Source organism: Bos grunniens, chromosome 21 (genome assembly GCF_055505025.1).
Source record: "Bos grunniens cultivar Pamir isolate PY7600 chromosome 21, Bosgru_T2T1.0, whole genome shotgun sequence".
Classification (NCBI taxonomy): domain Eukaryota; kingdom Metazoa; phylum Chordata; class Mammalia; order Artiodactyla; family Bovidae; genus Bos; species Bos grunniens.
In genome coordinates, this window is record NC_141185.1 from 36,700,531 (window position 1) to 36,711,394 (window position 10,864).

The window sequence follows — 10,864 nt, forward strand, 5'->3', positions numbered from 1 at the left end:
CAAGGCCCACGTCAGCACTCCGCCCTCCAGGGGCCTTCTGCCTAATGGGACTGGACAGACCCTTTCCCCTCAGTGGTTTGCAGGACCAAAAGCGAAACAGCAGGGATGCGGGCCGTGGGGAGGCCGGGGAGTGAACACTCACTGAACCCTCACAAAATGGGCTGGCTGGGGCCTGGGGTTAGGGAGTGGGAGGGGGCCGAGCCCCCATTCTGGCTCCTTGCTCACAGCCTGAGAACCCTGAGGGGCCCTGACCTGTCTGCCTGTCCCTGGAATCGAGGTGGAGAGGGCAGTGAAGGCTCTGGGGCTCAGGCAGAGATGGGCAAGGAGGGTGGGCTGAGGGGTGCACAGGCTCTGCTTGCCTCCCCACCTCGCTCTTCCTTCCCCTGCTCTCTGAACTTCCCTGTCAGCCCACGGCCCTCTCATCTCCAACCCTCAGTCTCCTTCCTGGCTCTCACCCACCCAACACCTACGCCCTCAACGTGAGGCTGACCTGGCCGAGCTGGAGTGCCCCCTGCATCTGCCGCACGCTCAGCCCTCAGCCCCGCAGTCCTCCCATCCTGCTTCTACTCCCACTTAGACCATCACTTTCTTGATGACTAGTCCATCCTCCGGGTGTGATGTGACAGCCACAAAGCCACTCACCACCAAAACTTTCCAGACCGATGCAAGTGCCACCATTAGGGCACCATAGTTTAGGGAAGGTATCATTCTTCTCCCGGCCCCTCCCTCCTGTTCTCTCCTTTCTTCCTTCTCACCCCGCAGGCAGTTTGAGGATACAGGACATGCTGACAGGTGATAAGACAGCCCCTCCAACCCTCTCACTCTTTCAGGAGGAAGACAACAGAGCTGGCCGGCCTGCTCCCTCTCACCCCCACCCTCAGGCTCTCTGGCTCCAGAAACAGGGGACTTCAGGGAGATAAGTGGCGACCCCTGGCCCCTGCCAGGCTCAAGCCCCCTTCTGCCTTCACCCCTGCAGACAGCCCAGGCCTGGTTCCCAGAGGGAGGAGGGGTACAGAGAGAAATGACTTTCTGGAGGCCAGTCGATCTCCAGGGAGGAGCTGGAGAGGGTGGTGATGGGTTTGGAGTTGAGAGGCTCTTCCCTTCCCCCAGTGGCCATATGGTCCCTCCTCCAACACTGGAGGCCCCTGCAGGGGCAGGCAATGGGACATCTGGGGGATGTCCATTTGCTGAGCCCAAGCTGCTGGCAGTGCCTACTGACCCAGCTGACTCCTGAGGCTGGGCTGGGGGTGGGGAGCCGCACATGAGGGGAGTACGAGGGAACCATGGAGCCTGCTGCCCCGCCTCCCACCCGGTGCCTGCCAGAAATCGCTGTTCCCAGAATCCGTGTGAGGCTTGGAGCAAGGGAGCCAGGCTGGGCTAGGTCTGGGGAAGCAGCAACGCTGAGGCTGCCTTGTCTCTAACCAACAAGAACCGTGCCTGTGTCTGTTCGATCATGACTGCAAGTCTGTGTGGGGTCTGCATGGGATGTGAGTGTTTTTGTAGGTGTCTGTGGCCCGTGGCCTGTTAGTATCTGTGTATGTGTGGCGGGGGTGGGTGTGAGTTGCTCTGGGGAAAGTGCCCCCTTCTTTCACACCCCAGCCTCGGGGTCAGGCCACCTCCCTCTTAGGGAGGGCCTGGATGGTAGCTGGCCTCTGAGGACAGCAGATCTTCTAGACGGCGTCCCTCAGGAGCCGAGGTTCTGTGTCCTCCTCACCCTAGCTGGTCAGGCCGGCCAGACGCCTGGGTCCCTCAACCTGCTCCAGAGGCCCATCTGCTTCTCCCAGGGCTGGCCCCTTGGGTGACAGAGGGCCCAGTGCTGGCTGGGCTGGGGGACTTAGTGGAGGTGAGGGCAGGGCAGGGTGAGCACCCAGAGGCTGGGAGGGAGAGGTGGCCTGCCCTGTCTTGGGCACTCTCAGAGTGTTAAAGGTGAGAGATGGAAACTCTTGCTCCTAGGGAAAAAAACTTATTAAAAAAGATTAGCATATTTCCCACAGGCCTCTGTCATTTAAAGAAAGTCCTGGGGAGCCCCACCTCCTCTGGCTGGGCCGCCTCCCGCCTTGGCAGGTGGCTTAGACACCTTCCCCAGGGCCTCCTCCGCCAGCCTCTGGCTTCAGGTCTTTCCTATACCCAGTGCCCCCATGGGGGCCCACTCCCCTCCACAATCACATGTAGAATAGTATCAGACCCCTGTCCTCAGATCGCCAATGCAGACATCACAAATAGAAACTGGGGCCTCCAGGGCCAAGCTTTTACCCCATTATCCTTCTATTCGATTAGTCTTTCACAAACCCCATCCTTCCTCATTCCCACTCTCCCTCCCATCCATTTCTCTCAATTTATCCACACAACTGGATCCATTCATTCTCCTCCCTCCTTCTCATTTTACTCAGAGGGTTTTCTGTCCAGCCCACTCCCAAAAATAATCTGAATGCATTCCTCTGAAAATAACATTTTTTGAATTCTGTGTGCCAGGCTCATTTAATCCTCTCAGGTTCCCACGGGGCATTTACCTTCATCCTCATTTTACTGAGAAACAGGCTACTCAATGGGTCCCAAGCTTCAGAGCCACAGATCAAGGCCAGGAGTTTAGCTCTGCTTCCTGCCTTCCAGGTCACTGCTCCACACTGCCACCCAATGGTCAGGCTTCTGGAGAAGTTAGCCCTTTAAGGGAACTCGGGCCTTGGTGGCTGCCCAAGGGGGCGAGCTCCATCTCCCTAAGTCCCCAAAGATGCTCCTCCCACCCGAGGGTCGGGGGAGGGCTGCTGGAAACTACCCCAACTTGGGGGGCCCTGGGAGCTGAGCATGAGCACAACACACCCTAGAGGATGCCCTTTCCCTAATCTGGCTCTCTGGCCCAGGGTGAGAGGGGGCGGAGACACCGGGTCCTGTCTGGGACGAGCAGTGTGCAGCACAGACATTCAGCAGAATCACTCTGGTCACTGGGCCCTTCTCCCCGTGCAGACAGGAAGGGCCTTCCCTGGGCTCTGAGGCCTGCGCTTGCGGCTCCCCACTGCTCTCCTGGACGGTGGGAGGCCTGGTAGTAGGTCAGCCTGGCTCTCCTGGAAACCCTGGGGCTGAGGGCAGGGGGCAGATGTGGCTTTCACTCCCCCCAGCCTATGACCTCCCCCAGCCTCCCGCTCCACCCAGCTTTTCCTGGAGCCCCTCTAGCCCCAGCCTGTGAGCTGGGGCTCTCTCTGCTGTTTTTCCCAAGGCAAGAAGAGAAGAAGAAATTCAGAAAATAATTTAATAGAAAAACAATGAATTATATTCTTTACACCCAGTCTCCTATAGGGAAGGCAGACAACTCTTGCCCCAAGGAGGCATTTAAGGACAGAAGGATTAGAAATCACTAACACCCTCTCTGATTGTTTAGAAAAGAAAAGGCTAAATAACTCCAGGTAGACATATTCTTTCCAGGTTAAAGACACTTTGTTCTCCTGAAAGCCCACGCAGGGGCTTGAGGAGAGAGCGACAGTGCCACTGGAGAGATGGGGAGAACCCAGGCCGGGAAAGGGGAGGAGCTTGCCTGGGGTCACACACTGGTGGAGCAGCCGTGTCAGACCCAGGGCCAGGTCCCTGGATCACTGGTTCCCCTGGGGCCCGCATGCCTCCCCGTCCCAGGCCTGGACCAGCTCTGCAGTCAGTACCGGCATTCCTCAGAGGGATGAAGGTGGGAGGGATGAGGATTGAGGACCCCTCCCCTTGTGCCCCCCAGACCAGGGCAAGAACAAGGCATGGGTTTCTCAAATTTGCCCCATCTCTACCAAAGATATTGTTTTCATGCATGAAGGATAATCTTAAAATATCGAGAGGGTAGGCCGGGGTCAGCTCCCGGAAGACTGGTTGAGCTCTGCAGGGCTGAGTGCATATGGTGGGATGGATGGTCCCTGAGGGGTCTTGGAAGCCCTGTTCCAGTGCACAGAGGGAGGTGAGGCTCCCAGGAAAGACAGGGGTGGGTACAGCTGCCTGCTGGCAGGGAGTGAAAAAAGCAGGAGTGCCCTGCAGAGGGCCCTGGCCCTCATCTCAGAGCAAAACCAGAAATCAACAGGCTCAGCGCCCAGCAACCACCAAACAAAAGTCACGTGACAAAAACACACTTCTCCCAGAGTTCTCCCCACCCCAGGCCAAGGCCCCATGCTCCCGGCACACACCACGGGCTCTTAGACTCTCTAGGGAGTTAGGAGTCGCCCAGGGGTGCTGGGGATCCTGTGGTATGCGGGGGTCCCAGAATTGCCCATCCAGGAAGCCTGCTCCTTAGTGTTGCTGAAGGCCACAGAATTCTGGGGGCCAGCTGGGGTGTGTCCCCAGTTCCCAGTGATCTGTCCGATCATCCTTCAGGGTCACTGCAGAGTACAAGCTGCGGAGGGGAAGTGGGGAGCGTCAGTCTCGGGTCTCCGGCAAGAGAGGCAGAATCTAGGGCTGCCCCAGTCTTCATCCCTCCTCAGGTGAAGGGTCAGGCCCCAGGGCAGGACTCACAGCTACGAACAGACTCCGACAGCCCCTCTTTGTCCAGGGTCTCGGCTTCCCAGTGAGACTCTTTCATCTGCAGAACATAAAGGACAGACTGTGAGAAGAGGCCTTCAGACAGTAACGAGAGGGAGTCACAGCACAGGGAGCAGGGGACAGACAGCCATGGGCAGAGAGGAACAGAACGCACAAAGCTTCGCCCCAGTGTGGGTCCCCACATGCCCACCTTGACCTGCTCCTTCAGGTACTCAGCCCGAGCCATGAGATTCTGAACCTGCCAAGGGAAGACATGCCCAGGGACGCGGGGTGAGGAGAGGCCTTCAAGTCAAGCTCCTTCTCACTCCTAATGCTCCCTGGGATCCTCTGCCTCATCAGAACAACTTGCCTGAGTCCTTCTCTGCCCCTTCCTCCAGAAGCCTCCTGACTGCTGCTCAGTTCCCAGACCCTGCCTGTCCCTCTGCCCTGACCCAAGCACCTGAGCCCTGATGACGTGCATGGGAGTCACCAACTTAGCAAGTCTGTGAGGTTTGACTCCCAGACCTGGGGCACCTTGAGGGAACCCAAGGAGGTCCCCACACATGGAAGCAGGGCAAATGGGGAAGAGGAACCCCACCCCCCCATCCCCACCGACCCTCCCAACCCCAGTGGGCACCTCAGTGTGAAGCAGCTCCCGCCTCCGGCCTGAGGGCTCCGCTGCAGAGAGAGGGAGGGTGCGTGGTGAGGGCGGGGTGGCCAGGGGCCGTTGGGGAGGTGGGGCTGGGGCCTTACCTGCCAGCAGCAGCAGCAGCTCCCCCAGACTGTGCTGGTACAGGGCCAGTGCGTCCTGCTCCCCGCCAGCCTCTTCCTCCTGCAGCCACATGGACACTAGGTCGTCTAGGGGGACGACCTGGACTCCTCCTGCCCCGCCCAGACCCCTCCCAGCAGCTCCAAACCTTGGCCATGGCAGCCGAAGCCACTTCCAGGGCAGCCAGGAGGCGCGGCTTGTCCCGGGCCATCTCTGGGATGAGGGGCAAAGACGCACTGTGAGAGGGGCCGTCTGCTTTCTCACCTCAGGACACCTACCTCCACCTCCCTCCCCCTTGGGCTGGAGGGAAGTGGCCGGGGAACTGGTGGTCAGTGGGGGTCAGGGCCTACCTCTGAGCAGGTCTCGGGCAGAGGTCCCTTGCCTCAGCAGGGCCCGATTGGAGGAGGAGACGATGGCCTTGAGCTCCTCAGCCCGGGACACATACTGCCCTACCTGCTGGAGGGCAAGGGGCTGAGGAAGGGCTGTCCCCCACTGCCTCCCTCGCCAGCACCCAGCTCCAGGTTCTCCCTTTGGGTCCTCAGTGATTGCCCCAAACTGCAACATCAGTTGCAGGGGCCAACTGAGGCCAGCCTGAACCCCTTCCTGGGGAGGGAGGTTCCTCTAGGAGAGCCAACCCCCAGAGGCCCTGGGACCCCTCCCCATGTCCTCAGGGGACTCTGATCACCTTTGCCTTAATTGCCTCCTTCCGCTGGGCGTCCACTTCGTCTGCAGAAAATGGGGGTTTAAATGAGGCCTCTGAAGCGAGGAGACCCCTGCCTCACACCAACCCCTCTGGAATCCCCCAAAGAAATGAGTTCCAGATTTCTCCACTGTCTTGTCTCCCACAAAATTCTGGAAGAGGAGCTGCTTCTGGAACCCAGCCACTGTGGCTGTGGCTGACCCCGTCCTGCCACACCCGCCTGGCACTCACAGTGCAGGGCGGGGACGAAGAAGTCCAGGGCCTTGCAGTAGAGAGACAAGGCGGCCGCAGCGTCCCCCTCCTGGTCCTTCTTCACAGCCTGCACCACCAGGGCGGTCTGCCGGAGGGCAGATCGGGAGTCATGCCTACCCCCCACACTCACCGCGAGGGGTCATCCATACCCTGAGCCCACCCTCTGCCTCCTGCTGGGCAGGTCACCTGGTAACCACTGAAAGGGGTCGATGAAACCCCCCACCTGCCCTCAGCCCACCCGTCTCCACTGGCTGCTCACTGCTCGTCCCAGGCTCTCCCCACTGGGCATGTGCTCCAGGTCTACCCAAGGGTGGGCGAAGAAGTCCTGGAAGGAGATGCGGCGGCTGGGGTCCCGCTCCAGGAGCCGCTGCAGCAGATCTCGGCAGTCCTGGGAGAGTTGGGGCCGCAGGGGGAGCTGCGGGGGTAGGGGTGGAACAGATCACACTCAGCTCTGGCACCCTGGCCCCCAGCCCCCAAGGCCTGTCAGGACCACCCTGCCCTGGGGGGCCCCCAAGACACACACTGACAGATGGAGAATATGAGGCAAGGAGGAAGAGTGACAGGTCAGAATGTGACAGCCAGTGAGAGCCAAGCCTCCTCCCCAGGCTCCTGTCTTTGTGGTCCTATGGACTGTAGCCTGCTAGGCTCCTCTGTCCATGGGATTCTCCAGGCAGGAATACTGGAGTGGGTTGCCATTTCCTCTCCAGGGGATCTTCCCAACACAGGGATGAACACGCATCTCCTGTGTCTCCTGCATTGGCAGGCAGATTATCACTGAGCCACCTGGGAAGCCCTTCTCCCTGTGGGGAACCTGAAACAGGCTGTAGGGCAGGCCTTTTGCTCCCCACTATGGTTGATCTGGGTCACCGGGACTGCATGGAGCCAACTGTCAGGCTAGAGCGTGCCCAGCTCCACAGTGGTGGCCTGGAGCCCACACCCCAGTCTGTGCAGGTGGCAGTGAGCTCTGCCACCTCAGGGCCCTGACTCCCGCTGCGCCTCACAGTTTCGAAGGCCCTGCTAGACCTACCTCAATAACCCGGTTGCTCCGGATCTTCTCTTCCAGCTCTGAGAACGACCTGGAGGCAAAGGGGGGCTGCCCGAAGAGGGCTTCTGTGGAAGGGAGGCAGAGGGCAGGCTGGGAGGGGATAGGGTCAAGCTGGGCCTGGCCCACTCCTGGAGAAGGGCCCCAGACCAGGCGAGTCAGTGTTTTCATTAAAACCCTTCAGGAGTGGCCCAGTGATGCTCTGACTGAGGATGCTCTGACAGTGCAGGCCTCCACATGGGGGCAGGGGACAGAGCTCTCACCATACAGGATGACCCCCACAGACCAGAGGTCTACACGGGCATCGTACTGCCGCTGACACACCATCTCGGGAGCCATGTAGAGTGGGGAGCCACGAAGCACGTGCTTCTCATCCCAGGGGGACATGTGCTGTGCAAAGCCAAAGTCTGCAGGCAAGAGGCCAGGCAGCAGGCTCAGTTTCTGCTCCTGCTTTACCGACTACCCGTGGGTTCCTGGGCGGGATTCCTCCCACCCTTTAGACTCACCAGGATTAACCCCACTTCCCTAATTTGCTCATGTCGTTTCTCTCACTACAAACCCTTCTACCTCCTTGAGGGCATATACTCTACCCATCCTGCACAGCCCCCTGCACACCTTTTCCCAGGAAGCCCACACCAATGAGGATAAGGGCTCACTAGGGGTTGACCTCTCCCTCACTGTCCTACTCAGCTCAGTGGACCTCTCTGGCCTCCAGCTTCAAGTCAGTTCTCCAAATTTTATCAGGGGCTACAACTACCCCTTTTCCCACTCCACACTTTCCAACACTGCCCCAGACTGAGTCATAGTCGGTGATGGATAAAGGACTAAGTCTGGTCACACTTAGAACCCTGACCCCACCCAGGATATCACATTGCTGGAGTCAAGCATCGGTAGCCTGAGAAAGGCCCTACCTTTTGGTGACGGGGCCCGTCCCTGGACATCCCAGCCTGTCACTGTCTGATGACTCAACAGAGGGCTCCATGAGAACCAGGGCTGCTGAGCGAGCCCAGGCAGAAGGAGCCCTCTGCACACCACCCTCCAAACCTCCACACCTTCCGTTCCAGACTCACACCTGCCAGTTTAAGGTGGGGCTTCTCCAGGGAGCTCAGCAGAATGTTCTGTGGCTTCAGGTCCAGGTGAGAGATGTTCCGTTCATGTAAGAACTGCAGGGCACTGGCTAGGCAGTAGGAACCGTGCAGAGTGACAGGTCAGAGAAGCCTCTCTCCCATCCCGTCTCTTACCTGCCTGCCCAACCCCAGTTCTGGCCTGGTCTACCAAATGCTTTTTTTTTTTTTTTTTGCCTGTGCTACATCTCAGCTGTAGCATGTGGGATCTAGTTCTCTGACCAGGGATTGAATCTGGGCCCCCTGCGTTGGGAACGCAGAGTCTGATCTAACCACTGAACCACCAGCAAAGTCCCTACCAAATGCTTTACATACAAGCACCAGGCTCCCCCCCACTGCTAAGACTTTGCCTCACGCCCACCTCGAGTGACCTCCTTCCTCCCTTGTGCTCCTTCACAAGTCTCCCCTCCTCCTAGAAGCCTCCCTAGATGTCCCAGCCCTTTAGGCCCTTGCTCTTCTCCTTGACAAAACACTTGGGTCTTCAGAATGCTCCATGAGGTCTTTATGTTACTGAAGATGTTTCACGTGTGGAAGCTTGTACTCCCCACGGATGGGACTCCTCTCCATCTCTCTCACAGCATCCTTAAGCCAGGGATGGGCAAAACGAAGGGTGGGCCCTACAAATCCAAGCTGGGATAGCAGGCAACTGCTAAGAGTGTCACAGCTCTAAGCCTGGGGCAGGGGTGGGGTGGGAGAGCAGAGATCATGGGAAGGGGCGTCAGGCTGGGGTCAGAGGCTTTTACCCAACTGCTGCATGAAGACCCTAGCCACCTTCTCAGGCAGAATCCTGCGGGTGTGGATGAAGCGAGACAGGTCACCTCCTGCGCAGAACTCCATGATGAGGTAGATGTTGTCACTGTCCCACTGGGGTTAGAGGCAGAGAGGAGGCTTGAAGAGAGTGGCCCTTCTCAGCCCCCTTCGGTGGTCACCCCATCCCAAGCCCACACCTGGAAGTCTTTCAGCTGTACAATGTGGGGGTGTCGAATGCCCTTGAGGATCTCAATTTCTGTCAGGAGGTTTTCCACGGATGCCTTGTTCAGACTCTTCTTGGCCACACACTTTATGGCTACCACCTCCCGAGTATCCTTCTGTGGGGACAGGAGATTCAAGGGCTCTGCCTTGAGAGGACCAAGAACCATGCATGGCCAGAAGGCTCTGGTCCCCTCTGCCCTGCTCCTCCTCTCTGGGCCTACCCACTCACACCAGCATCCAGGTTGCCCAGCTGCCCTCTCTCAGGCCAGTAAGGCACCCAGATTCTGGAATCCTGGCTTCCCCACTAGCCTCTCTGCTTCACAATCCCTTTCATTGTATTCTAGAGTGCCCCTGCTAAGGCATGTTATTCACTGTTCTAAACTGCCCACTCTGCTTCCTAAGTGGGTCCAGCCTTCTAGAACCCTGCCCCAGACTCCTCCTAGCCCACAGGTATCCTCCCTGTTTGGAGCCTAGTCTTCAGCCACTAACGCCGAGGCTCCATCGAGGTCTTCACTCGTCTCTCCGCACAACAGCGGTGTTTATTTGCTTTGAAGACCTATATGTGGCGGTCACCGCACACCTCCTCCACAGAAGGTCAACCTGGCACAGGCCAAGCCGTGCACCCTTAGCTCACGCCGTCTCAACCTCTCCCCGTTTCCCGGCCCGGGCTTGCTTAGCGTCTGGCGGGCACCGGGGCCAGAACCTCAGAAGTTCTCGAGCCCCCAATTGCTGCCTCGCACAGAAGCCCCAAGGCGCCCCGCACCCACCTTGGCGTAGGCCTTGTACACCGTGGCATACGTGCCACTGCCCAGGCGCTCAGTGAGAATGAAGCCGTCCAGTCGCGGGGGACCCCAGCCGGACCCCGCCATCCCGACAGCCCGCGCCCGCGGCCGGACGCTTCCTGGTTCCCGGAGCCAGGGTTCCGGCCAGGAGCCGAGAGGGGAGCGCGCGCGCCGCGGTAGGACCGGACTCCACACTGCCCCGAGCGGCGCCCGCCGGAAGTGCAGCGAGGCAGGCGGGGCGGGGCGCCGGCGCCCGACCGCCCCCGCGCCCCTCCCCTCCAGGTGCGGCTCCTGGGAGCCTCCGCCTTCACCTGCACAGGAAATCAGATGACTCGCCAGTACCCGCAAGATCCATTTGGAGATACGCAGGTCCTCGCGGGCCTAACGGGAGTTAGCAGAGGTCACCCGGGAAAACCCATGCAGGCTGGACAGCATCTTATTAGATCGCCCATGTGAATGGGATAGGAGAGAAGCTCCATCTAAGACGTGGATAGGGTGTGTTCAAAGAGGCCCCTCTCCTCCAAGACCAGCAACTGTGAATGTGGAAGTACTGGAACAAGAAAGTACCATGGAAGAGGACAAGCAATCTCAGTAAGGGGCTCACACCCAGGGGTGAGGGACTGAGCCTGCCCAGACTGGCCAGGGAATAGAGTGACCAGACACAGCATCTTCATCTTCTCACCTATGGCTGGCCTGCCTCAGTCCCTACACTCCCAACTTTCCAAATACAGCAGACATCAG

General features: G+C 59.1%; 1 protein-coding gene across 1 annotated transcript; it reads right to left on the reverse strand.

Moving 5' to 3' along the window:
* Window positions 1-3,230: 3,230 nt before the first annotated feature.
* ULK3 (unc-51 like kinase 3) lies at window positions 3,231-10,864 on the reverse strand. Its single transcript, XM_086363812.1, has 16 exons — window positions 10,109-10,864; window positions 9,317-9,457; window positions 9,113-9,233; window positions 8,318-8,422; window positions 7,509-7,652; window positions 7,231-7,313; window positions 6,463-6,618; window positions 6,183-6,288; window positions 5,937-5,977; window positions 5,602-5,704; window positions 5,400-5,464; window positions 5,236-5,314; window positions 5,120-5,160; window positions 4,694-4,741; window positions 4,477-4,543; window positions 3,231-4,357 (listed from the first exon to the last, which is right to left on the reverse strand). The coding sequence occupies exons 1-16, from the start codon at window positions 10,208-10,210 to the stop codon at window positions 4,341-4,343; spliced, it is 1,419 nt and encodes a 472-aa protein (XP_086219938.1). The 5' UTR covers window positions 10,211-10,864; the 3' UTR covers window positions 3,231-4,340.

Excerpts from the sequence above, each read along its gene's own strand:
- ULK3 (XM_086363812.1), bottom strand. The coding sequence starts at position 10,210 with ATGGCGGGGTCCGGCTGGGGTCCCCCGCGACTGGACGGCTTCATTCTC. Across the intron at positions 9,458-10,108 it reads TGTACAAGGCCTACGCCAAG|AAGGATACTCGGGAGGTGGT; the intron begins GTGGGTGCGGGG and ends CTGTCCCCACAG. Across the intron at positions 9,234-9,316 it reads TACAGCTGAAAGACTTCCAG|TGGGACAGTGACAACATCTA; the intron begins GTGTGGGCTTGG and ends CTCTAACCCCAG.